Below are 26,067 nucleotides of genomic sequence, written 5' to 3'. Positions count from 1 at the left end.
CATGACAATATCATGCTTGTGTCAAGACTGCCAGGGATCTATAGAACAGCCACACAAATATGCGGCCAGCACTAGCTGGCCCCGTAATGCCATTTCCAACGGTGTTATCTATGGGATTATCAGCTTGATCCGATCCGAACCACTAGGCCGCATTTTTGATTTCTTACTACCAACAAACATGGGCGGTCAGAGTCCGTGACCTTGGTCCCAAGATATCAAACCATCGGCTCTCACATACTAGAACAAGCGGCACGAACTCTGCACGCCCACACCAACACTCTTCCCTTTCTCCTCCCACCTTTCCCAAAACGCGTTTCAAGCGGCGGATACCAATGAAACAAGCGAGAAACCAGCGGCGAGGACAATCAGACACACCCCCGAGCCGCACTGCGATCAGGGTGACAGCCGGGAAACGGTGGGCAGCGGCTCGTTCCCCGAGTACCCGACTGCCCTTTTTCTCTTTCTGTTTGGTCTAAACTTGTGACACCCAGCGAGGCCAGGGATAGCTGCAGCTTGCGGCGAGTGCGTGTAAGCCGTCATGTAACTTGAAAACGTTAGAGTTCTGTTTACATACGCCAGCGCACGGCGAACCGGGCCTTGGACGTGAGTTCGCCACATGTAGATGAGAGGAGAAGCTCTGACAGAGAGGCATGTGCTGCGATGAAGATACTAAAGAAGGGCGAGCACCTGTAACCGGGCCATTCCCCTTCTTTTCTCTTTCCCTTTCATCTTGCCGGTTCTTCCAATACCATTTTGCAAGTACAGCAACTTTCTTGAAAGCAGCAAGCGATCAAGATGGCTTACCGCGAACAGCATGAGAGAGTCGTCTCAACGTCGTCGTACTCGTCGACGGCGTACGACCCGGCGTCGTATACAGCCATCAAGGATCCGAAGGAGATAGACCAGCGAGGGGTTTCGGACCCCATGCTGGTGGATGAGTCTAACAGCATCCCCGAATGGAAGGCATCGAAGCACCAAATGGCCATCATCGCGACGCTGTCCATCATGTCCTTTGTCATTGCATTGGACGCCAACGTCATCGTCACGTCTCTGCCGGTGAGTCTTTGGGCGGCTTGGGAGGTATAGTTGAAGAGAGAGGAGGCTGACTGGTGTGTCTCTACAGTCGATCATTCAAGATATCGGTGGAACGTCGACGCAAGCTTTCTGGGTCGGCACCGCGTACTTGATCTCGTGCGCGGTTGCAATGCCTTTCCTGGCATCCCTTAGCGACATCTTTGGGCGCCCCATCATCCTGGTTGGCAGCTTAGCTTTCTTCACCGTCGGAACCATCCTGTGTTGCGTTGCGGACGGCATCGCTCTTCTACTTGTCGGCCGCGTCGTCCAGGGTATTGGTGCTGGAGGCATGTATGTACTCAGCCTCGTGGTCTTCACCGACATCGTGCCCCTCCGCCACCGGCCGAAGCTCTACGGAATCATGTGAGTAGTCGTCCTGCCCGTTGGAAAGTGGACAGTCAACTGACACATAGTCAAGCCAAATGGCGTGGGCCATCGGCTCCCTCGTCGGCCCCATCATCGGCGGTGCCATCGCCGAGCATACGACGTGGAGATGGATTTTTTACATCAACTTCCCCATCTGCGGCTACTCGCTCATTTCCATCCCGGCATTGTTGACCCTGAAGCCCCCCACGGCGACGTTCGCCGAGAAGCTCAGGCGCGTCGACTGGATCGGCGGCTTCCTGTTCACCAGCTCCATGGTGACGTTCCTCGTCGGCATCTCCTGGGGCGGCAACGACTTCCCCTGGCGTAGCGCGCAGACATTGGTGCCCGTCTTCATTGGCGCCGCCGGTCTGGCCGCCACGCTGGTGTACGAGGGCTATTACGCCGCCTTCCCGTTCCTGAAGAAGATCCTCTTCACGGACGCCAGCGCCATCACGGTCTACGTTCTCGGCCTTCTGCAGGGTTTCATCGTAAGTCGACGCAAAACCCGACCATCATGGTTCGCTTTAAAGCATGTTTTCTAACAGCCTACCCAGCTCTACGGTCAACTCTACTATATCCCCTTCTACTTCCTCTCCGTGACGCAGTACAGTCCTACCATGGCCGGTGTAGCCATGCTCCCCGTCACCCTTCTCCTCCTCCCAGGATCCATCATCTCGGGAATTCTCGTCTCCCGATTCAACGCCTACCGCTGGTCCATCTGGATCGGCTGGGCCCTTATGTCAGTCGCTTCCGGCCTTCTCATCTCCTGGGACGTCGACACCCCGCTCGCCGTCCACATTGTGACGCTTGCCATCGGGGGTATCGGGCACGGGTTCGTGCTCAACGCGCAGACCTTTGTGACTGGCGCCATCGTCGAGCCGCAGAACTCTGGCCACGCGGCGTCCATGTACCTGTTCCTTCGCATGCTCGGCTGCGCCATCGGCGTCAACGTCGGGTCGACGACGTTCCAGAACGTCATGGGATTGAAGCTTCAGCGGCAGGGCATCGCGCAGGACATTGCGCAGAGGGCCGAGGAGTACCTCGTCGTGCTCAAGACGCTGCCCGACGGCACCTTCAAGGACGCGGTTCTCGAGGCGTACGCGTTCGGCTTCAAGGGCGTGCACGGCGTCTACGTCTCGCTCGCCGTTCTGGCCTTCTTCGGCAGCTTCCTGATCCGCCACTACGACCTGAACAGGGTGCACGAGACGGAACACAAGCTGCAGGACAACCGCGTGTCCAGGCTGTTCGAAAGCCGGAACAACGGCCGCGGCCAGCCCATCCCGTCGTCGCCCGTCGACGGCGGTCCCTGAACGATGTGACAAGTGGTCTGCAAGGCAACGGGCCTTGGTGCATTTGTTTATACTAACCAGTCCGGGGGTGGTCGAAGGACGCATGTTGTGGTACCGGTGAAGAGCGGGTCGTCCCGGGAGATGCCGACAGGCGAAGGGACGGTGGATAAAGAGGGGACCAGCACTTGGCACTAAGCATGGAGTTTGTTGAACTATAGACATAAGTCACTTCGGACGCGCAGGATGGGGCGCTGTGTTTGTTTTCCAAGTTGCGTATCATCTATCATCATACATTCCCTTGCATCTCGTAAAGGCTGGGCGACATTAGGTTGGAATGAATCATGTGGCTTCGATACCGACTCTTGACTCTGCGTGCCTACCGTCCTTCACAAGTGCCACGCATACCTCATCTGCTACCATGTGATGGTTGCCAGTAAACACAGAGGAAACGTCAGAGTTGAATGACTTGACTACCGACCGCATCTACACCTGGTGGTGGTTCTTTTACAGCCTGCGAGTCTGTCGCGGCTGCGGGGGGCGCATGAAGATGAAGAAGCCAGGATCGGCTGATTACCCGAACAGGGTAAGCTTCCGGAGGGGGGGTGCTTTGTCCAGCCAGCGCGCGCCTGACATGCCATTTGGGAGACGGACAGACGCAAGTATCAGTGTCATACAAATAACCGACTCCTCCTCCTCCCATCCCAAAATGAAAAACTCTTATGGCTTTGGTCGAGAGAGGAAACGTCTTCCGAAAGACACGATCGGTAAGTAGAGGCCAACGGAGGTTGTGTGTGTGTGTGTGTGTGTCACTCTTCTCAGACAGTACAGAGAGAGTTTGCATGGCTTTAGTGTCGGGCCAACTTGTAGTTGAGGGATGGAAGAGGATTATATACTTCCCTCCCCTCCAACTTCGTATCCACGTTACAAAAAAGAAAAAAAGAAAAAGAAAAAATACACGACGAGTGTTTTTGTCCATATCCATCAACCGCATTGCAACTTTCCCGTGGCGGAACATGGTGAGAGTGGGTTGATAAGGCCAAGTGCCGGCCAACCCCCGCTCCGAGGTTCGGCGTTCCGTCACGGACGAATCCCTGCCAAATCTCTCGCCCCTCCCCCTCCACCCTCCACTTCCTCGGCGGTCCTCAGTCCCTCCCCCGAGACTCGAGATGAACACGACGGAATCGCAGCAACCGGGCAAAGGCTCTTCGTCCGAATAGAGAGCGCGGTGAACAATCGGGAGGAAAAATCGAATGAATAAGTGAGTAAGAAGGTGATGGGTTCGGAAGGAAACGCGTCACCGAGACGTTCGTCGCTCAGCAGCAGACACGGCGTGAGCCGCGACGCAGCAAAGACCATTTCGGCGTAAGTGTCCGGCATCTCTTCTCTCTTCGCCCTGTGCCCTTCCGCATATGCTCTGTTATCTCTCTCTCTCTCTTGCACATGGCCGTGTTATGTACCTTTCTCGAATGCTAACCCCTAGGTGGGCGGACACACAGATGTCTCACATGCCGGCGGAAAAAGGTCAAGTGCTCGGGCGACGCGCCGTGCACGTACTGCAGCCGGCGCGACCTCGAGTGCAAGTTCCCCGAGCCGGCCAAGAAGCGGGTGTACTCTGTCACGTCGGTCCCCCCCCCCCCCCTCCTCCCCCGTAATCTACTATCGGGCGGTGTTTCTGATATAAATGCCCCCCCCTCATTTTAGTCGGATTCAAGACCTCCAAGAAAGGCTGGCTAGGTATGAGAGCCAAGGTGGCAGCGGCGGCGGCGGCGGCGGCGGCCTCACAACCGCCAATGGTCGGTCATTCATGGTTGGTTTCCCACATGGCCCCTAACATGCCGCTGACACGGGTAAAGAGCGGGAGAATAATGCTATCAAGACATCAACAAGTCAGACGGAGTCGCCCAATCGTCCGCCAACCAGGGCTACAGTGCCGACACCTCCGGATAACGCAACTCAGGTGAACGCTGCTTCCACCCTGCTCGGGCTGGCGCTTGACCAATCCATATCTCCCACACCGAGGAACAACCCATCTAGAAGCAACGCTACTAAAGTCGTCATCGTCGAATCTTCACCGAGGTCCGGTAAGTCCCCTTGACGGATTTTCTTTGACCGTTCGACAGGCTGTCCGTCCTGACGAATATCGCCAGCTATACTGGCCGACTCTTCGCTGAGCTCCAGCCACACCTTTGGATCTAGGCTCCAAACCCTCTTGGAACATCCACGGCTAGGACGCCGAGACCGCGTCAGCCTCCTAACAGACCCAGGATTCGGTACAGCCCTGAAGCCTCGGGATGACGCGCCCCCGCTCCCCTCGGAGGAGGAGGCCCGTAGGCTCTTCGACAGCATGACCTTCTTCATCGGGCACACCCAGCACCACGTCGACACGCGCGAGTTCTCAGACCGCCTTGCCTTCTTCTACTCGAACCTGAGCGATACGTCGCAGACGCAGACGCCGTGGTACCTGGAGATGCTGCTCGTGTTCGCCATCGGCAAGCTCTTCTCGGGGAGCTTCGACGACGACGAGAGGAACGGGCTGCCCGGTTCCACCATGTTCGCGTACGTCCAGTCCAAGCTCCCGAGCCTGAGCGAGCTGTAAGGGCTGGGGAAGCTGGGAATCGAGATTCATGCCCTGGCGGCGGTATATTTGCAAAATGCGAACCGCAAAGAGGAGGCCCACCTTCATGTGAGTCGGCTACACATCGTCCCGGGGCTGTCAATGTTCTCATCTTGGTAGATCAGTTCCGCTCTCCGGCTAGCGACGACGCATGGATATCACCGCAAATCGGGGACAGGCCACCTGTTGCAGTCAGAAAAGGTGCACCTGAACCGGCTGTGGTGGACGGTGTACATGCAAGAGAGGTGGGTCGTGGCCTCGGTGAACCGCGGTTCCCCCCTGCCCTCGCACGAGTAGTCATGTTTGCTGACCTTGTCATGTCAAGACGCCTCGCTGCCGCTACCGGCAACCCCTCGGGTATCCTGGACGAGGCCATCGAGGTCGACATGCCCAAAGACTCGCCGGGCTTTCCGCCGGCTCTTCCTCTGCGAACCAACATCAAGACTGCAAGGGTCACGGGGAGGATCCTGCCGAGTATGCTGGCCCCGATTCAGTCTTGGGTGTTGAGCTTGCTGACACTCGCATTCCCCAGCCATCTATGGACCCGGCACACATCCCGAAGAAACCTTCGTCCCGGACGTGCAAGGCATTGTGCGGTCGCTTTACTGGATCGCGAAGGAGATTCCAAGTGAATCGCCGACCAACACGTTCGACTTGGCGTCCACCGAAGGGGACGTTTCGCTGAGAACGTCGGCATATCTCCATATGATGCTTTACCAAGTGGGTCGACTACAAGCAACTGGGATTGCCAAGACAGCTAATAACGTTGGCAGGCGATTCTTTTGACCATTCGGCCCGTCATGCTTCACGTGTCAAAACTCATCTTCGACCAAGAAAGCGGCGGCGGCGACTTGCAGCTGGGAGCATCGCCGCTGGGACGGCTTAGCCGGACGTGCTCGGAAGCGGCACGTCGGCTGCTGGAGGTATTGATGTCGTTACGAAAGAAGAACATTTTGAGTGAGTCGATGGGAAAGTTCCTGAAGGACGTGGCGCACACGAGATGTTGTAGACTGACTCGGAACCGTCGCAGCAACGTTTGGTTTCTTCGACTTGGACGCCATCTTCTCGGCTGCCTTCATCATGATCCTGACGCTCATCATCGACCCGACGTGCGAGGAGGGCGGGAAGCTGGCGCCTAGACCGGGCCTCTCGGAGGCGCTGGAGATTCTCGACTACCTCGTGGGGCGGGGCAACAACTTTGCGCTGCAAAGGGCGCGGGAGGTGCGGCGGATGCGGGATCACCTGTCGACCTTCTTGGACATACCCAAGAATAGTCCCAGCGAGTTCCGCACGAATCGGCCGGGGATGGCGAGTAAGACTACAGAAGACGGTGAGCGGTCGTTATCGACAACAATATTCTCGGCAACAGGCGACGATGGCGACGAGACTCAGGCCGGTGCGACGACGAGCAGGTCTGTTGACAGGGGGGGGTCTGACGTCGTCTGGACGGGCTAGCCAGCTGGGGTCGAGAAGCCTCCTGGATTCGAGTCTGTGGAACGACATTTCGTATTTGTGGATGCAGCCAGCAGCGGCGGCGGCGGCGGCGGGGGGGCCAAACGACGAAGGGGAGTCGTTGAAGCAGACAGAGGGAATGGCAGAGCTGTTGCCAGAGGACGTGTTTGACTGGAACTCCATCTACCGTGACCAAGACCTGAGCCTGACGGGGCAAGACTTGGGCGATTTCGGCGAGTTGGAGAGACACATACTAGGGTTCAGCGGTTGAATGATGCAGAATGGATTCACGATGTATGAGCCGACATATTGGGTGTGTTCCGGGCCTGCGTCTCTTAGGATATTGATATTGACAAGCAGGTGAGTCTTGCGCTGGAGATAGTCAGCTCGGCTTTATTCGTCTTACATAGACAACCTTGAAATCAGGGGAGGACATGCCACATATGACTCACCCCAAGGCGTTCCCATTCAGCAGACGACTTGGCATCCGTCGATTGGAGATCAGACTGAGTCGTCTTGGTGCCTGGGTTTGGGAGATCAGATTGATTCGTCATCAGTATGAGGAAAAGAAGCAGAAGACAATAGCAAAAGACCAAATAAAGAGATCATATAAAGGGTGGTTCGTATTACAAACCAAGAAGAAGACTGACTTGGTGCTGGCTGATTGGTCGACTGTTGAAGAAGGAGAAATATGGATTGAGAATGCAATGCAGGAAGGAATACGCAGCGGCGTAAAACTGACGATGAACGAACAGAAGTGGGGAGGTGGGTCCACATAGCCCCTCCAAGACCCACTAATATCCCCTTTTAGCGCAGAGGCAGCCATGCACGGGCCTTATTTGAATTAAGCGTAGCCAATCAGAAACAACTATTCTTTGACAGTCTGTCGCTGATTGGTTCCCCAGACAAGGAAGCTGCTGCCTGAGTGCGCCTGCTCTTCCTTTTGCTCTTTGGCGGGGCACCTTCCCCCTGCCACCCGTTCGTACCTGCTTCGTATTCCGCCTCGGAGACTTACACCACGTAGGATGACAAACCGCACCATCTCCCGACATCTACAGATAATCCCAAGATGACGCATATAAGCAAGTCTTATTTTCCCTTCCTGTCATCATTTCCCTCCATCTCTCTCTATCTCCCTTTCTCTATCTCTCTCTGTCTCTCTCTCTCTCTCCCACTCAGAGAGTCTACATATCCATCCACATTGGTTCCTAACCACATCTCAATAACTCATTCCACGCAGGAAACCAACCCATCAAACGACATCATCACACGACATCGTCACACCCACCACCACAATAGCAACAACAACCACTCGACATCTTGTCATCTTCTCGACGAACTCCTGGACCTTGTGAGCCCCGTACTCATTATCCATCATGTCCTTGTACGGCACCCGCCATCACCAGCACGTCTGTGGCTTCTACTACCTCGAGTCGGCAACTACCAATCTATTTCACAGCCCACGCAGATACCTCCCTCCGCTGTCTCAGTCCCTTCATGCCCGCATCATTGCTTCCACTTCACGGACGATCCTGACCCAGACCTTCGCCAACCCGTCTTCCACCGCATCCATCCCAGAGCTTCGCTACAATTTTCCCCTGTACGACGGCGTGTCAGTTGTTGCCTTCACTTGCACCATCAACAAGGACCGTGTTATACGCGGTATTGTGCAGGAGAAGAACACGGCTCGCAAGACGTACGATGACGCCGTCGCCAACGGCCAGACGGCCGCTCTATTCGAGCAACTTCCTGACGCAAGCGATGTCTTCACCACCACCGTCGGCAACGTTCCCGCTGGTGCCCACATCTCTGTCGAGATCGTCTATCTGGGCGAGCTGAAGCATGATGCTGAAGTCGACGGCATCAGGTTCACCATACCCACCTCCATCGCTCCCCGCTTCGGCTCCTACCCCGGCACGCTGCTGGATAAACCCACCAGCGTGTCGACACAGGGCGGAATCAGCATCGTTGTCGACGCTGAGGTGCCGGCTGGAAGCGTCATCAAGTCGATTCAGTCACCCTCCCACCCCATCGCTGTTTCTGTTGGCTCCACCTCCACCATGAGGGCTGACGCCACCCCTTCCCTCCAGTTCGCCTCCGCCACTCTCTCCTTGGGCACCGCACAACTGGACGATGACTTCATCATCCAGGTCATCGCTACAAACACATCCAGCCCCGTCGCCGTCCTCGAGACGCACCCCACCATCTCCCACCAGCAAGCCCTGATGGCCACCTTGGTTCCCAAATTTAAGCTGGCCCCGACCAAGCCTGAGATCGTCTTCATCTGTGACCGTTCCGGCTCCATGCAAGGCAACAAGATTGACGACCTCAAGAATGCCCTCAAGGTTTTCCTCAAGTCTCTCCCCGTCGGCGCCATGTTCAACATCTGCAGCTTCGGCTCTAGTTATTCCTTCTTGTTCGACAAGTCCATGACCTACGACAAAAACACCCTGGAAACCGCCATGAAACACGTCGACACGTTCGATGCCAACTATGGAGGCACCCAATTCCATGGTCCCATCCAGAAGACCTTTGAGCTGCGCCATACCGATCTCGACCTCGAGGTCTTTGTACTCACGGACGGCGAAATCTGGAACGAGGAGCGCCTCTTCACCATGGTCAACGATCACGTCCAAAAGTCCCAAGGTGCCATTCGCCTATTTACCCTAGGTGTCGGCCGGGATGTCAGCCACTCCCTCATTGAGGGCCTTGCACGAGCTGGTAACGGCTTCTCCCAGGCCGTCTCTGAGAACGAGAAGATGTCTGGAAAGGTCGTCCGGATGCTCAAAGGCGCACTCACACCCCACGTGAACGACTACACCCTGGAGGTCAAGTACGACGATGCCGAGTCGGAAACAGAGCCCGAAGATGACTTTGGCATCATCGAACCAGCCACCGCAGCTTCGCCCAAGCCCCTCGACCAGGGTGTAACCGATCTCCCCCAAAAGCCCATCTCGCTGTTTGATAGCAGCGCAGATGACGACGTCGACAAAGAAGACGAGCTGTCACATGCTGATGGAACTGGTGCGGACCGGTACTCTCACGTCCCTGCTGTCAAGCCGCCAAAGTTGCTCCAGTCACCCTTCCAGATCCCGCCCCTATATCCCTTGAGCCGCACGACCGTCTATCTCATCCTCTCTCCCGACAGGGAGCTGAAAGACAAGACGCCACAGTTCCTCATTCTTCGTGGAACGTCACCACAAGGACCCCTGGAGCTCCAGATCCCCATCACGATCCTTCAGGACAAGGCTGAGACCATCCATCAGCTCGCCGCTCGAAAGGCCGTCAAGGAGCTGGAGGAGGGCCGCGGCTGGATCTTCCATGCAAAGGCCAAGGATGGCCAGTCTCTCAAGGATAAGCATCCGGGTCGATTCCCCACCATGGTGGAACGAGAGGCTGTCCGTCTCGGTATCCAGTTCCAGGTTGGTGGCAAGTGGTGCTCTTTCGTTGCCGTTGACAGTGATCCGTCTCGCGCCAGGTCCACGGAGGATGAGCTGTGCGCTGCCGCCGAGATGCCGCTAGAATATGGCGGTATGGCTAAGAGAAAGATGAAGAAGGTGGGAATGGGCCCGGCCATGAGCCTTGATAAATGCGTGGTTCCATCTGGGTCAGAGTCGCTCTTGTTCACAAGCGAGGATTATTCCATGTCGCCGCCTCCTCGGGCTGGGTCGATGTTTGCATCTGTCAACCGCTTGTTCGGTCGGGCGCCTTCGAAAACACAATCTTCTCACCAGAGTCCAGTCAGTCAAGCCTTCGGCATGCCTACGAGTACAAGTGCCCCAGGGAACCCATTTGGGGCTCCGGATAAGTCCTCTCAGCCTCCAGCTGGTAGGGGCTTTTTCGGCGGGCCTGTGAGCAGTTCATCTCCAAGGACCGCATTTGGAATCCGTTCTGAGGGCTCTTCCGCAGGAGGCCTCTTCGGCGGGCAAAGCTCCGGATTCGGGGGAGGCTTGTTTAGCACCGGCGCTCCTTCTTCACCCCCTCCACCACCCCTCGCCGCGCCGGCACTCGCCCCGCCTGCTGCGGAAGTCGACGAAGCCCTTCTAGAACAGTATCGGAAGGAGATGGACTATGCCTTGTGCACGCCTCTTGACGACATGGATGATGATGATGTCGCATCTGCTGCCCAGCAGATATGTCAGAGTGTCTCCCCAATGCCTGCTGCGGTAGGGGACATTTGGACCAAGCCCTTCTACCATTCACAGACTCCCGCGGACCAGTTCTCCGCCCTTGTATCGATGCAGGAATTCAGTGGATATTGGGTGTGGTCGGACAAGCTGTTCGCCGTCCTCGGCGTCTCTCCCCAAGATGTCAAGAGCACGGCGGAGCAGAGCGTCCAAGGCAGCCAGGACTCGGCTTCATCGTCAACCGCTGCCGTTGTCGCTTTCTTAAGGAAGAGGTTAGCAGACGAGCGCGACTGTTGGGAGATGATGGAGGAGAAAGCCGTGGCTTGGCTGGAGGCCGAGTTGGGAGACGAGAGTGAGAAACTCTTGGCTGCTCTCGAACAACTCTTCTGAGACTCTGGGGGGGCTCGAGAGGAAGTGAAATACGGAACAATATTTAGCTTGGGTGGTGTTTGCACTTTGAGTATGAGATGGAAAACGCGCTTGATCGAGAAGGGAATTTGACGATAATGACAACGACTATGAAACCATTAGTAATTAAAGCAGATGAAATACAGAGATGCCACAGAAACATGAAGTCCCAATATGTCTAGCAATGTGAAACCAATGAGGGCTTGTTCTTTGATAGTGACTATTAAATGCAGATGAAGATCCAAATGCACAATAGTGCATGACCAATGTTGAACTAGCAAAACGTCTTCACTTCCAACGTCTCGGGAGAGGCCCGGCTTGCCTCGGCCCAAATCTCTCCCGGTTTCCGTATCGTCCGAGAGTCCCCCCCCCCTCCCAACACCTCGGTCGGACCTTGACGCGCCGCCGTCTTCCTTTCACCAGCATCAATTTTGACTAACCCCCAAACATAATCATTCCCGCCTTTTATTACGTGGCCCGCCTGAGGTTTGGGATTACCCCATTTTCAGTTGCGGCCGATCGATTCGGAGCCATTGTGGCCGACGCTCTCTTACCAGTCTGTTTCTCCCACACCCACCGGGTTGGTGACCCAGCAGTCCGTGTCTACGGAAGCGTAAAGCTATTCAGCTTGTGAGAAGTATACCAGCTATTTATTCCACGTCTTCTTCGGGCACGTTCGTCATCTTACCCGTCATGGCTTTTCGTGCCTTTGCGCGCTCCGGCGCCCGCCTGAGGAGCACCGCTCCCTGCCGGTCATCGGCACGTCGCCACGGACTGTCCGACCCAGCCTTTGAACAACCACGCTCAAAACTCCTTCACACAGCCTCCTCAGAGTCGTCCAAAAGGGGCGGCCGGTTCATCGCCCTCCAGCTGCTGGCTCTCGGCGCCATACCCCTATTGGCCGGGTACCTGCTCGGCCGGTCCGCCGCTTCGGCCCCGAACGCGGCGTCCCGGAGCAAGTTGTCGCGGGTCAACTTTGCGAATCGGGGGCAGATGCTGCGTGTAAGTTTCTGGTCCAGTCGATACTTTCGGCTTAACATGAGGGGGGAAGGCTCACGCGCGTGCAGGCGGCCGACGAGATCTCGGAAGCACTGGGCGAAGACGCGGTCAGCTTCGACGAGGACGAGATTGAGTTGCACGGCCACTCGGACTGGTCGACGTCGAACTCGAGCGGGCGCCCCGTCGCCATCGTGTATCCCAGGACGACTGAGGACGTCTCCCGGATAGCCAAGATCTGCAACAGGCATAGCGTGCCAATGGGTGAGTTCTACGTGCTCGCCAGCCGACCCTCTCGCCCACTCCCCCGATGAAGGCGTGTGCGTTACTCTGGGAGAGGCTGACAGCTTCCCAGTGCCGTTCGGCGCCGGGTCCTCGATCGAGGGCAGCTTCTCGTCGCCCTACAGCGGCATCTGCATCGATTTTGTGCACATGGACAAGATAATCGCCTTCCACCCTGATGAGTCGCGACCCCCCCTCCATACATCCCCTCCAAGACAAGGCCGCCTTCTGACACGTTGCGCTCCAGCATGGACGTCGTCGTCCAACCAGGGGTGAACTGGGTGACGCTCAACAGGACCATCCAGGACTCGGGCCTCTTCCTCCCGCTGGACCCCTCCCCGACCGCCATGGTGGGCGGCATGGTCTCGACCAACTGCAGCGGCACCAACGCCTTCCGCTACGGCACGATGAAGGACTGGGTCGTTAACCTCACCGTCGTGCTGGCCGACGGCCGCGTCATCAAGACCCGCAGGCGGCCGCGCAAGAACTCGGCCGGGTACAACCTGACGTCGCTCTTCGTCGGCGCCGAGGGCACGTTGGGCATGGTGACCGAGGTGACGCTGAAGCTCGCCGTCGCGCCGCAGGACACGGGCGTCGCCGTCGTCTCGTTCCCGACCATCGACGAGGCGGCGCGGGCGGCCACGCGGCTGATCCGCTCGGGCGTCCAGCTCGGCGCGCTCGAGTTCATGGACGAGGTGCAGATGCGCGTCATCAACCGGCACGGGAGCGAGGCCGTGAGGAAGACGGCGTGGGACGAGAGCCCGGCCCTTTTTCTGAAGTGAGTTTCCTCAACACCAACCAACCGATGTGCCGGGGAGGAATGAAAGGCTTTCGATCGGCGTTGAGATTTGGTTTCATTTTCATTTTCATTTTTTTTCACCTTTATTGGCTGACATCCGACAGGTTCGCGGGGACAACCGAAGGCATCAAGGGGGACATCGCCCGGGTAAAGGAGATGGCGCAGCCGTTCAAGCCGCGCAAGATATTCTTCGCCAGGAACAAACAGGAAGAGGCGGACCTCTGGGCCGCTCGGAAGGAGGCCTTGTGGACGATGACGTCCATCAAGCCCGAGGGATATGCGCTGTGGTCGACTGACGTGGCCGTACCCATCTCGCGGCTGGCCGAGATCATCAGTGAGATTGGTCTTCTTCTCCCCCCTGTTTGTTTGATCAAAAGTGGCGGGGCTTGCAATGACTGACGTGACAAACCCACGTGTTGCCAGACTTATCGAAAGAAGACTCCGGGAAGCTGGGACTCTTCGCGAGCGTCATCGGCCACGTCGGCGACGGGAACTTCCACCAGGCCGTCATGTACGACCCGAATGACGAGGCGCAGCGGGCGTCGGTCGCCAAGTGTGTCCGGGTCATGATGAGCAGGGCGTTGGAGATGGAGGGGACGGTTTCGGTGGGTTTTGGTTCCCTCGTTGGCCGTTGTACTATTTCCTGATTCTTGTCGTGCGTACAGGGCGAACATGCGATTGGCATCGGAAAGAAGGTCTTATATCCAAGTTTCCGCTCCGCGCCGTGGGAGGGCTCTCCTCGCCCGCATTCGTTGACCACCAGCTAACACGGATGGATGTGTGTAGGACTGTCTGGTAGACGAGCTTGGAGACGACGCCATCGACTTGATGAAGACGTTGAAACAATCCGTAGATCCCAAGTATGTTCGGCCATTCCCCCCCCCTCCCCCCTCCCCGATGCATCCATGTGGTATTGACCATCTCGCAGGTGGATCATGAACCCGGGCAAGGTCTTTGATCTCCCAGCCGGGTCCAAGGCTTCCGCGGCCAGGTGAACCAGCCCTACGTGATCTCACGATCACAGGTGCGTGGACTCGGATGGAGCCAGCATTCGGCTAGATATCAAGAATTTGCATCCTCCTCCTAAACTGCCCCCTCCCCCCCAACCTCTGTATCTGCATGTTGGCTGCGACTTGATGACCAACGTCCAGAATAGTTCGAAAGGAGGGCCTGAAACCCGCGTCCTGCATTTGCGGAGGTCGCGTCGCAGTTGGTTGCAGCCAACGCAACGTGGGGGCCCGTGGAACGCCCTCCTTGTTTCTATTTTATCTTCATTTACATGCCCCCCCTGATGCCTCGAAGCCGGGTCTTGGGGTTGCCAAGCATCGAAGGGGGGGCTTCTTACTGTGTACTTGTTCAAACCAACATGTGAGATGCGATGGACCCGTGCCTCACGACAACATGTTTCACTCATGTTTGCTCCCCGTCTCTATTTGTAGCCATACCCGTCTAACCAGCTCGTGAATGAAACCATTTCTGGCCAGATAGCGGCCCGCCTGTTGATTCACTTGTCCCGTTTCTTGAGTATCTGCACCGAGGAATGAATCACTCAATGCCAATTAGTGACGAGCACCGAGAGTTATTGTGGGAAACGCCGGTCTACTGACATTACCAGTCACTGTCGCAATGGGTCGCCAGCACGCATCGCGTCGCATTGCACCAGAATGTTCTGTTCATCTCATCGTCAGGCTGCGGGATCGCGAGGACAACCCCGGTTCTGTAGCTAGTCATGCAAACCACAACAGCTGAAAAAGCCCCTGCATTTCGGCCGCAACATCACACAATGTCGAGGGGGAGGGGAAATGCCCATGTTGCGAACCAAACCAACCGCACGAACTGCCACCTCAAACCGTCTGCAGACTTGGTTCGCGGCGTTCCAACGGTTTTGAGCACGTCAAACCGTCGGACAATGGGGTTTGAGATGCAAACCATTGAAAAATGTCCCGGCTCCCCCCGTCGTCACCAAGGCAGTCAGTCCATCCTGGCCTGATGCTTTAGATCAACCCATCTACTATGCAAACTCAACACCGTTGTGATGCTTACACCATGTATATCCCTGCTATGGGCACTCACCCTGCTATGCACCTTTGCTGCGGCTCAGACTCGGGTCGAGTTGACGGTCCGAAACATCCCCGGTCAGACGGCCTTGGAAACGCTGCGGACGATCCGACGACACCTTCAGAATGCGAGAGTCGAAGGGAGGGGAAGAGCGGTTCAGCAACAGCACGTCGTTGGACGAGAGCTTTGACAACGCAGTCCTCTTCAAATTGTAAGTCTACTCTTCCCCTTCGTCACTTGCCGTGAGAGCAGAGAGCATCGACGGCTGGCTGACCTTCCACTTCTTGAAGCGAGGATGCGGGAAAGGTGGGGAATGAGAACGTCACGGTGCAGGGCGGCATCAACATCGTCTGCGCGCGATGCTACATCAAGGGCGAGGCCGTCGCCCACCTCACCATCGACGGCGCCTTCAACACGACCCAGGTGCTCGGCGACATCGGCAGCGAGTTCGCCGAGACCTTTGACAACATCACGACGTACGCCAAGGACTACGTCGAGGGCGTCGCCGCGAAGCTGTCGGACGGCCTGGACGCCGACGACTTCGGCTTCCCGCCGCTCAACATCACCTTCGACGTCGACGTCCCGGACTTCCCCGAGGCCCGCGGCTCAGCTTCGGCTTCGACGACCTCGAGCTGTACGTGCAGCTGGACACCACCTTGTCCGCCGGCATGAACTACAAGCTCAACCTGTACACCTCGACGACGCCGCTGGGGGCCAAGATCGGCGACGCCTTGCACCTCGGCGTCGTGTTCGCCATCGATCTCATCCTGAGCGTCGAGAGCGAGGTGCGCATGGGCAGCGGTTTCCACATCCGGATGGATGACAGGGTCGGCTTCGACATTGCATTGTCCTCCAAGAACGTGTCGAGCGTGGACTTGTAAGTTGCCCCATCCCTTTACTCGGGAAGCAGGACTTCCTCTTCCTTCGGGGGACACTTTCGCTCACAGTAACTAATAATGATAAAAACCCCAGCAACGGCGGTCGGTTCGAGTTCCTGCCGGTCGTCGTCGAAAGCGCCGGCGTCGTTCTCAAGGCCGTCCTCCGGGTCGGCGTCAGCGCCGGCATCCAGCTCTCCACCCCCGTCGACCCCAGGGAGCTCGAGATCTTCAACAAGTCCCTCACGATACCGGGCGCGTCGGCCGGCGTCGAGGTCGGCGTCTTCGCCAACGTCGTCGAGCTCAGCACCAACGTTACCGCCCTCGCGACGCCCGACGAGGACGGCTGCGCGCTCCGCGCCGTCAACGCGTACCAGTTCGCCCTGCGCGCCGCCGCCGGCGCATCGGTGCGCATCGGAGACCGCGTCTGGGACCCCGTGCCGAGCACGCAGGTCGCCATCTTCTACACCACCCTCGGCGGCGGCTGCGCCAGCCAGCGGATAGCGCCTGTAACTGCGACTACGACGGTGACGACGACGACGCTGAGCGAGAAGGTCACCTACACGGCCATCGAGTGCCTGACGACGGGTCTCGTCAACTGCCCGCCCCAGCCGCAGACTCTGAGGAAGTTTGTCGCGACCGAGACGTTCGTCACGACCGTGGCGTCCGGCGAGAAGGCCACTTTTCCGGCAGCAACGCAGCCCGCCATCCCAAAGGTTGTCGACTTCGGTTCCGGCGCCAAGTCTTTGATATCGACTAGCGAAGCTCCCAAGTTGTACACTCCCCCGCCTCCCCTTACTTCTACTCCGTCTGCCACCGGCACCAACCCTGCCGAGGCACCCAAAGGCGCCGAAGGCGTGATTGGCGGGGTCGACAAGAAGGTCTTCATCGGCGTCAGCGTCGGCGTCGGTGTTGTCGTGCTAGCTGGTATTATTGGTGCTTTTGTGTAAGCCCCCCCCCCCCCCCCCCCCTTTTTTTGTGGCTAATATTCCCATTGGTTGTTATATATGCGCTCCTTTTCTCGGATGCTAACGCATAGGATTATAGATATTGGCAGCGAAGACGCAGGTACACGCCTGTTGCTAAAGCAGACAGATTTGTAGCCTTTTCGCAAGAGACGCAATCGCCGGGCAGCTACGAAGGCGTCAAGGAACAAGAACAGCCCGAAGTCAGTATACAAAGGATATGACTTCGGACTGCTATGTCAGGCTTGGTTTCTCAACAGGAGTTTTGTTTTTCGGTTGCATAAACTTGGAAAGGGGGACGGCGTTCGGATTATCCCCCAATTTCAGCTGTCTCTACTAGACCACCTAGATACCTCGGAACTTTGTAAACTATGTTCTTAGAGTCCCTTACTGACCAATCTTTATGCCACGCGTAGTGATAGGACGGTAGACTCCGGGTTAACGAATGCCCTGGATATTCGAATCAACGAGGGAGGTGACTACGTCTCAATGACTTGCACAGATTCGAGGAAATCCTCCACATCCTGCAGCAGTAACTCTGGCTGCTCAAGAGCAGCGAAATGGCCTCCCTGTAAGCGTGTCAGCACCCTATCGCTGCGGGTTGATGGCATCTAAAGTGCTGGGCTGGCTTACCTTATCGTGCGTGCGATACAACTTAAGGTTCGGATAGGATTTCTCTGCCCACGGCTTTGGCGTGAAGCTGAGCTCACTGTGGAAGCTCGAGTATCCCATCGGCGTCTCTTTCGATGTGGGTACAGAACTGAGCGACCCAGACCTCAAGCCCTCGGCGATTCGGGCGTATGGGTAGATGCTCCTGGGGAAGGTAGACGTGAACCAGTACAGGCTGACCAGTTCAAGAATGGTCTCGGTTTGGAGGGGGTGCCGACTATCCACCCACTCCAAATATTTCTCTCCGACCCTGTCACGCGTCAGTACTGCCATCAATGTGCCAAGTGTAGACGTCTCAGTCTCACCAAGCTAGAAGAGCCAACGGATTCGTGGACAAGACTAGGCCGATAGTTGCTGGCCTGGTACCATGCGTCAGGGCGTACGAAATTCCTGTTTTGAAAAATGCCGCTGCCTTCTGCAGGCGTTCACGGTCTTGCTGTGGAAGCTGTTCTGATTCGCTCGAATCGTCCGCTGTTGGGGCCAGGAAATTGACTGAGCTTTGCGTCAGTATCAGTGCTGACAATTCATCACCCGGCATTGCTCACGATGAAAAGCCTTGCATTCCTTCTTCCACGACATGACCCTGGCCAGGGTACTCCCGACATCCCCGCCCTGAGCGGCGTAGCCCCCGCCAAATCCCAAGTCCAGCATCAGCTGATGGAGGGAATCCGCCACCGGACCCAGGCCCGTCTCCTTGTCCAGGGGGATCGAGTCCGCCGAGAGTCCGTAGCCAGGTATCGACGGCACAATGACGTGATACGGCAGAGAGTCGGGGGTGTATTTCTTCACCAGCAGATGGAGGATTGGGAAGAACTCCAGAAACGAGCCCGGCCACCCGTGCATGAAGATGATCGGGACGGCATCCTTTCTCTTGGAGAAGAGCGCCGTGAAATGGATGTCCAAGGTCCCCAGGTCCGCGTTCTCCACCTTGGCCTTGAAGTTGGGGAACGAGTTGATACGGTCCTCGTGCTTCCTCCAGTCGAACTTGAGCCAGGCGTCTTTGGCACCAATGAGCCAGTCACGGGTGACGCCGAAGCGTCCGTCATGCTGCTGCTTGTTTTGCCACGTCTCCGGGCCGATTTTGGACAGCTGCAGGAGCTGTTTGAACTCGACCAGGTCCTGGTCCGGGACTCGGAGTGTAAACTTCTCGGGTGTCTTGAGAACCCCGCCGGGGAGGCTGCCGAACGCCTGCGCCATGGTGGAATCAGTGAGTTGATGACGCTGCGGTTGATTTGTTGTTGAAATATGGCAAAGCTGTGTGTTCAAGAAGGTCAAACTGCCCGTATGGTTTCTTCAACTTTGCTTGAGTTCACGGCACAGGATGAGGCGCCTTTATGACAGCTCGGCGCCGGAGTTTGACTTTTGAGCCGAATGCCAGTAATGCCCCTCCGCATATGTCATTGAACCCCTCATCCCGTGTACACTGCAGACGATGCGGGGAACACGGAGAAGATGCCAAAGACGGAATGCGCAAAAGTCCGATGCATAACGGGATTGTTGGGCGCTTAAACTCAAAGATCCACGCCTACTTGCATATGGCGAGGTAACGATGGACCAGCGGAGCGACGCGATACAGTATGTAGCAGTGGGACTCCATGTTCGGCAATCCGGGAACACCGCTACGTCTATTCCGGGCTATCCGTAACAAATGGCAGTATATTGCCGGTTTAAACAGTCACAGTCTCTCACGACTTTTGAGAATTTTGTCTTGAAGCACGCACGTTTCGGTGCGGTATCTGTTGCGTATTGCGACGTTCGTAAAACCTTGTGCAGCATCACTCGAGTCGTCAAAAAAGACTACATTATCTAGCCGCGTCATCTTCCTGTAGTATATTCCCAGTTATTTCACTTCGCAGGCGCTCGGGTTCAACTTAGCTTCGCACTGTGCAAAACTAACAAGTTTGTCAGGTCGATGCCAATGCCCACAATCAAATTGCCTCTAGTTATTTTCAGGGACTTCTCCAATGGTCCCCTAACTTAATACGTTGCCACGAGAGTATGTCAATGCAGTTGCCACTTCCTCACGGAATACTGTTATGTGTTTAACTCAGAAGCACTACAGTCTGCACCATTCCCAAACTAGCTACAAGTAAAAATGACAAGTACACGGTCATATTCAGAAATCTCGTGATGCTGTTAGTGTGTTCATGCTAACCTATATTGAACACACACTCCCTTGAAGTTGTGTCTAGCAGTCGGGCCCGGAAAGAATGGTTAACCTGCGGGTCGAAACATGCAAACCATCTGAGACTCTACTGAGTGCGTGATAGCACCAGTCACAGCTACCCTGCAAACTCGAAATTGTGACCTCCGTTATCCAAGTCCTATCCAAGCCTCCGATCACGTCCTGACTGTGGCCATCGGCGCAAGGCATCGTGATGGGGTTGAAACTGACACAATCAAGACTTTGTGTTATTTGGGATCTCAGAACCGCTGACTAGACGTTAATATTTACCTTGTCTCTCCAAGCTTTGGCTGTCACTCTTATACGGATCACAGGTCGGGTCATAGAGCGTCTTGTCCCAGCCGATGAGTCCGGTGGCATCTACTTGTACGCCGATAGCATTTTATGCGACGGGGAGGTTGCCTGATGCGAGCAGATGAGAAGCCGCTGCCATGCCTCTATGGCTGCGATTTTGCTGCTGCTGTTCCTACCAGGAGGCGAAGTATCGGCCAGAAACATAGACAGCTTGAAAAAGTGGTATTGAGCAGCATTACATACCGGCACAAATTCTTCTATAAGATGAGGCATGGTGGTGATATGAACAAATGGAGGAACACCTGGAATGGCTTGGCCAACGCCAACAAGAGCAAGTTTCACCGGGTATGCTGAGTGTCTCGTACAGCACAGCCAACTAAAGGGTAGCGATATGCCATCAATCTTGTTTGTGCTGCCTACTTGCCACTTTCCCCCATCTGAGCATTTCAATTATCCGGCTGTGGTGTCTAAGTAGGGTTAAAAATATCCATAGATATCCATATGGATTTCCCTATAACACAGTCCATGGATCTAGTGGATATATCTATATAGTTAATAGATCCTATAGATATAGATTTTGTAAGCAAGTGTAATCTATAGGTAAAATAGTTAAATCTAAATAGATATTTTTTAATTATAGGTCTAGATATTACGGTTATAGAGTGGATTTTAGGATAGATATTATAGATATCTAAATTATAAGCCTCTAAATTTATATACTACCTAGCTCTAGGCCTTCTAGTAAGTATACTTTAAAATATATAATTTACTTTATATAGCTATTACTAAGATTAATAATATTAATTATAATTAATATATAGATTATTATAAAGACTTAAAGGTAGCTATTACTAAGATTAATAATATTAATTTACTTTATATAGCTATTATAAAGATTAATAATATTAATTATAATTAATATATAAATTATTATAAAGACTTAAAGATAATTTAGAAACTATTTTTATAAGATATATATTATCTACCTCCTTTAGCCCTTTAAATAGTAATCTTTATTTACTACTATCTATATTAGACTTATCTTAAAGATAAGAAAGACCCTTAAACTAAGAGCTATAACTTTAGGTAATTATAAAAAGAGAGCTTAATAAGGCCTAAGAACTAGGTAATAATAGCTTTAATACTAGCGTTAGTAAACTAGGCTTAAGAAGTAACTCCTAAGTACTAGTATTAACCTCTTTAGATCCCTTAACTATAATATTATAATTAAGCTTAATTTATGCTATTTACTAAAATATATATAACTCTATAAGGTTTATAAGGGCCTTATAGCTAAATCCTTAAAGAATAGTTTAGCTACGCTCCTTTATAACCTCAGTAAGCTAATACTTTTTAGGTATTAATAGCTTAAGGACACTAAAAAATAGCTACTACCTTTAGTGCTATATAATTATAAGGATAAGCTATACCTTAATAGTTTTTACTACTATATTAAAGTATAAATAGTAATAAATATATTAACTATAGCTAAATATTTACTTTAGTAGTACTAAAGTTAGTATTATATAAAAAAAGTTATAGGCTATTTAGTAAAGGCTAGTATACTTTATAAATTATTTTATATAGTGCTAGAAACTAAAAAAGGTCTTAATTAAACGTTTACTTAGTAGTATTAGTAAGGTAATAATAAGAAAGATTTCTACTTATATTTTTAAGGAAACTTCTAATTACTTTAAAGGCACTATAATAAACTATAAAAGACTAAATATAATTAGTATAAATATTATTATAAGAATTAATATAAAGATTAATATAGTAATTATTATAAAGATTATTATAAATATAATATTTATAAAAGGTAAAAGCGTTAGTTTATATACCTACTTTTATAGGCTTTTAAAAGTCTAAGTAGTAATACTATAAATTAATTAGCTTATTACTAAGGAAAAAGAAGCTAAACTCTAAGGAATATTTATATAGTAAGTCTTTATATAGGCTTATTTAAAGCTTTTAGTAATAGCTTTTTACCTAAGGCCTTAGTAATAGTTAAGACCTATAAACTAAGTATTATAGCTTTCCTTTTGTCTTTTATTAAGGGGGGATAGTAAGAGACTAATAGTATAAATAGCCTTATCTTCCCCTTATAAAGCTTTATACTTTTTAAGCTTTTTTATAGTAAGTTAGATAGTATAGTATAATAGATCTATTTAGTGCTAGTTCTTAGATATTATTTTTTTTAAATTATAGTTAGGCACCTCTTAAAATAGAGATAGGCTATCTTTATAAGGTTAATTATAAATAAAATATCTATAAGTATATCTCTACTAAGTAAATTAGTAAAGATAAAAAAGATCTTAGAAACGTTAAGTAGAGTTTTAAGTTATTACTACTTGTCTTTAGAGAGCTAGAATTACTTATCTTTTTAAAAGATATTAAGATAGGTATTAATATACTACTAAAGCTTAAGTATATAAAGGTATATAAGTATAGTAAAGTTCTAATATATCTAAATATTAAAGATAAGCTACTAAGGTTTTATATTTAGTTTACTTATTTATTAAAGGTTAAGAAATTCCTAGGCCTTTATTAGGCTATACTTAAGCTTAATTATAAGATAATAAATCTATAGTATATATTAGTACCTTTTAGAAAAACAGCCTTAGAATAATATACTTTTATAATAGTAGTTATAATTATAACTTTTAGTGTTATAGTAATTCCTTCCTCTAGGAGCTCTAGAGTACTAGAGAAAGCCTTAATACTATTATCTTAGCTTAATTTACTAGCCTCTATATTAAGGCCTTAGTAAAAAGTACTTTTTTTCTCTTTATATTAATCTTAAACTTCTTCTTTATTAAGAGCTCCTTATATCTTAAGATTTATATAAAAAGCCTTAATAATAAGGTTAAATATATAGGTAAGATAATATATTAGAGTAGGGTAGGGTAATTAGCCTAAAGTAAGGTAGTATATAGACTAATTAGACAATTTTAATCCTAATTAAGTATAAAGATATAAGTTAGTATTAATAGGTTTAGAGATAAATATATATAATTTATCCTTTATACTTATACCTACTTTCTAATTAAACTAAAGCCTCTTTAGGATTTACCTTTAATTATAATAATATAAAATAATTAGAAGTAATTACCTACCTAATTAGGGCATAATTATACTTAATCCTATAGTTTAACACTTATAATTAATATTAATTCTAGACAGATTAATATAATTTATACACTAATTAGTAAGGAATCTTATGTTACTTTTAGTAGTTATAGTGTTCTATATAGTTACTATACTATAAAAGTCCCTTATACCCTATACGCTTTTAATAGTCTCCCCTTCTAGAAAATTAACTATAGGTTTAAATTAATTAAAAAGATATCTAGTTAAGCACACTAAGTAAGTTATTATAAAAGTAATAATAATAAGATAATAAGATTATAAGAAGTAACTAATTAAGGGAATAAAGAAAACCTTAAAAAAATAATAAGATAATAAAGTAATAGATTAATAACTTAAATAAAAGAAATTACCTAATTATAAAACTAAGATAATAAGTTAGAACCTTAAAGGTTACTAATTTATAATAATAACTAAGATAAATTATAAAAATACTAAAGGAGCTAGATAAAGCTCTTAAAAGTCCTTATAAGTAAGGTAGTTTATTATAATTAGTTACTTATAGTTAATTAATATAAAATAGCGCCTTAAGAATTACCTAATCTAGAGATATAAAGCTATTAGCCTTAAGACTTTTTATAAGCATACTAATTTAAGTAACTATTATAACTTTATAAAGAAATTATAATAGATTAAAAGACCTTCTTTATTAAAAGTTAGTTAATAAGTTTAGCTAAGGCTAAAGATAATTATATAAATTCTACTAATTAGGGGTATAGCCTTAGCTTAGATAATAAGATAAGTTACTTTAGTACTCTTAAGAAGGATCTTAAAAAGTTTAAATTAAAATATAATTATTAAAATCTTTAACTTAATTAATAAGTTATACACTAAATAACTACTAACTAATATAATAAGTAATAACTATACTACTTTTTCTTAAGAGGCTACTTTTAAGTATACCTTAGGCTTAACTTTAAATACTACTTTAGTAAGAGGACTAGCTTTTACTAAGTATTAAGAGCTAAAAAGGATTAATCTTTCTAAGGATAAAGAAAGTAGTAATACTTCTAATCCTCTACTTATAGTACCTAATTAGAAATAGAAACCTCTCTCTATCTCTTAGGAACTTAACTTTTCTATAAATACCCTCCTTACTACTTTTACTGCTTAGATTTAGCCTAAGGTCTTATAAGTAATAGTAAATATAGTTCTTAACTAAAGAGAGAACTTAAACTTTTTTAAGATACCTTTTTTAGGCTAAAGTAGTACTATAGTTTTTTCTAGAGATAATATTATTAACTTCTTAGAAAAGTATAAGGATTAATATAAGCTTATATAAGTGCTAGACTAATTAAGGGGTATACTAGTAGCCTACTATATAAGGGGAGATTATTAAACTTTAGTAAAGGATATAATTAAGGACTTACCTTAGGTCTAGGCTAAGGCCTATCTCTTAAAGGAGTATAGAAAATAAGCCGCTAATTAATTCCTTAATAAGAAAAAATAAATTAAGAAGGTTATAAGGGGATTACTAATCTTTAGCTTAGACCTATACTTAGCTAAAGCACTTTTTACTAGTGTTAATAATATAATTACTAAGGTAAAAGTAATAAGGCCTTTATATAATTTCTAATAAGAGCCTAATTAAGGCTATATATAAGTAATTTAACGCTAAGACTATAGAAAAAGTAGTAAAAAAAATAAGGATTAGCCTCTTAGCCTTTATTTAATTAAGAAAGTATATAACGTTTAAGAGTAAACTTCTTAATATAATTATTTATAAGAAGGAGTATAGGCCCCTATTTACTAATAGTAAGGGTAATAGTACCTTTATAACTTAACTAGCCTAGTAATAGTCCTAAAGAAACTCTACTTATTAGTACTAAGATTACTAGTAACTAAGATAATTAACTATTAACGTCTATATTAACTAACTAGTCCTAAGTAATACTAATTAAGACCTTACTAATATTATAAGTAAACTTAAGATATAGTAGAATTCTATTTAGCTAAAAGGGTCTACTTAAGTGTTTAAAGTTAGTATAGTATAACTAGATTAAGTAAAAGTATTAGACCTAAGAGATAGATATTAGTACTACTAGTCTAATAAGTATTAATTTATTTAAGATTATTAGTAATATACTTTTAATAAGGATGTATATCTTATAATCTTAGTCTAAAGAGCTTAGTATTATAAGAAGTATAATAAGTAAAGTCTAATAAATAATATACTATTCTTAGTAATTAAAGATAGCTAATCAAGTAAAGTTATTAATTAAGTTACTTTACTTTTTTATTTATAAATATATTTACTAATAAAGACTATAAGTTCTTAGTAAAGCGTATCCTAAATTAATAAGTTAGATACCTTTAGTAAAGCACCCTAGATTTACTATTTATAGTACTAATAAGTAATATTAGGTGCCTATATATAGTATAACTAGAGGATAAAAAGTAAAAATATACTACCCTCCTTATAGTGTAATAAGGTAAGCCTCTTAAGACCTATACTAGCTAGAATAAA

General features: G+C 49.8%; 7 protein-coding genes across 7 annotated transcripts; 6 read left to right on the top strand and 1 right to left on the bottom strand.

Annotated features, from left to right (window-relative positions):
• Positions 1–795: 795 nt before the first annotated feature.
• Positions 796–2,750, top strand: GLRG_10970 (major facilitator superfamily transporter; the record flags this gene model as incomplete). Its single annotated transcript, XM_008101604.1, has 4 exons — positions 796–1,056; positions 1,124–1,437; positions 1,493–1,928; positions 1,995–2,750. The coding sequence occupies 4 exons, from the start codon at positions 796–798 to the stop codon at positions 2,748–2,750; spliced, it is 1,767 nt and encodes a 588-aa protein (XP_008099795.1).
• Positions 2,751–4,533: 1,783 nt separating this feature from the next.
• GLRG_10969 (fungal specific transcription factor domain-containing protein) lies at positions 4,534–6,798 on the top strand (the record flags this gene model as incomplete). The annotated part of the gene is made up of 8 exons (XM_008101603.1): positions 4,534–4,536; positions 4,687–4,810; positions 4,877–5,321; positions 5,469–5,588; positions 5,669–5,817; positions 5,876–6,063; positions 6,117–6,300; positions 6,374–6,798. 8 exons carry the CDS (start codon positions 4,534–4,536, stop codon positions 6,796–6,798), a joined length of 1,638 nt encoding a protein of 545 aa, XP_008099794.1.
• Positions 6,799–8,171: 1,373 nt separating this feature from the next.
• Positions 8,172–11,312, top strand: GLRG_10968 (vault protein inter-alpha-trypsin; the record flags this gene model as incomplete). The annotated part of the gene is made up of 1 exon (XM_008101602.1): positions 8,172–11,312. One exon carries the CDS (start codon positions 8,172–8,174, stop codon positions 11,310–11,312), a length of 3,141 nt encoding a protein of 1,046 aa, XP_008099793.1.
• A 711-nt stretch (positions 11,313–12,023) lies between these two features.
• GLRG_10967 (glycolate oxidase) lies at positions 12,024–14,402 on the top strand (the record flags this gene model as incomplete). Its single annotated transcript, XM_008101601.1, has 9 exons — positions 12,024–12,332; positions 12,398–12,590; positions 12,682–12,790; positions 12,856–13,386; positions 13,512–13,741; positions 13,831–14,012; positions 14,073–14,102; positions 14,194–14,267; positions 14,336–14,402. 9 exons carry the CDS (start codon positions 12,024–12,026, stop codon positions 14,400–14,402), a joined length of 1,725 nt encoding a protein of 574 aa, XP_008099792.1.
• Positions 14,403–15,590: 1,188 nt separating this feature from the next.
• Positions 15,591–17,654, top strand: GLRG_10966 (uncharacterized protein; the record flags this gene model as incomplete). Its single annotated transcript, XM_008101600.1, has 6 exons — positions 15,591–15,676; positions 15,756–16,044; positions 16,110–16,342; positions 16,438–17,286; positions 17,388–17,508; positions 17,646–17,654. The coding sequence occupies 6 exons, from the start codon at positions 15,591–15,593 to the stop codon at positions 17,652–17,654; spliced, it is 1,587 nt and encodes a 528-aa protein (XP_008099791.1).
• Positions 17,655–17,784: 130 nt separating this feature from the next.
• Positions 17,785–19,171, bottom strand: GLRG_10965 (epoxide hydrolase; the record flags this gene model as incomplete). The annotated part of the gene is made up of 4 exons (XM_008101599.1): positions 17,785–17,874; positions 17,939–18,224; positions 18,280–18,466; positions 18,520–19,171. 4 exons carry the CDS (start codon positions 19,169–19,171, stop codon positions 17,785–17,787), a joined length of 1,215 nt encoding a protein of 404 aa, XP_008099790.1.
• A 1,393-nt stretch (positions 19,172–20,564) lies between these two features.
• GLRG_10964 (uncharacterized protein) lies at positions 20,565–20,798 on the top strand (the record flags this gene model as incomplete). Its single annotated transcript, XM_008101598.1, has 1 exon — positions 20,565–20,798. A coding segment is annotated over one exon (234 nt), but the record flags the coding sequence as incomplete, so codon positions are not given.
• Between the last annotated feature and the right edge of the window lie 5,269 nt (positions 20,799–26,067).

Source organism: Colletotrichum graminicola (assembly GCF_000149035.1).
Source record: "Colletotrichum graminicola M1.001 genomic scaffold supercont1.70, whole genome shotgun sequence".
Lineage (NCBI taxonomy): Eukaryota > Fungi > Ascomycota > Sordariomycetes > Glomerellales > Glomerellaceae > Colletotrichum > Colletotrichum graminicola.
This window is presented reverse-complemented; position numbering and strand designations above follow the sequence as displayed.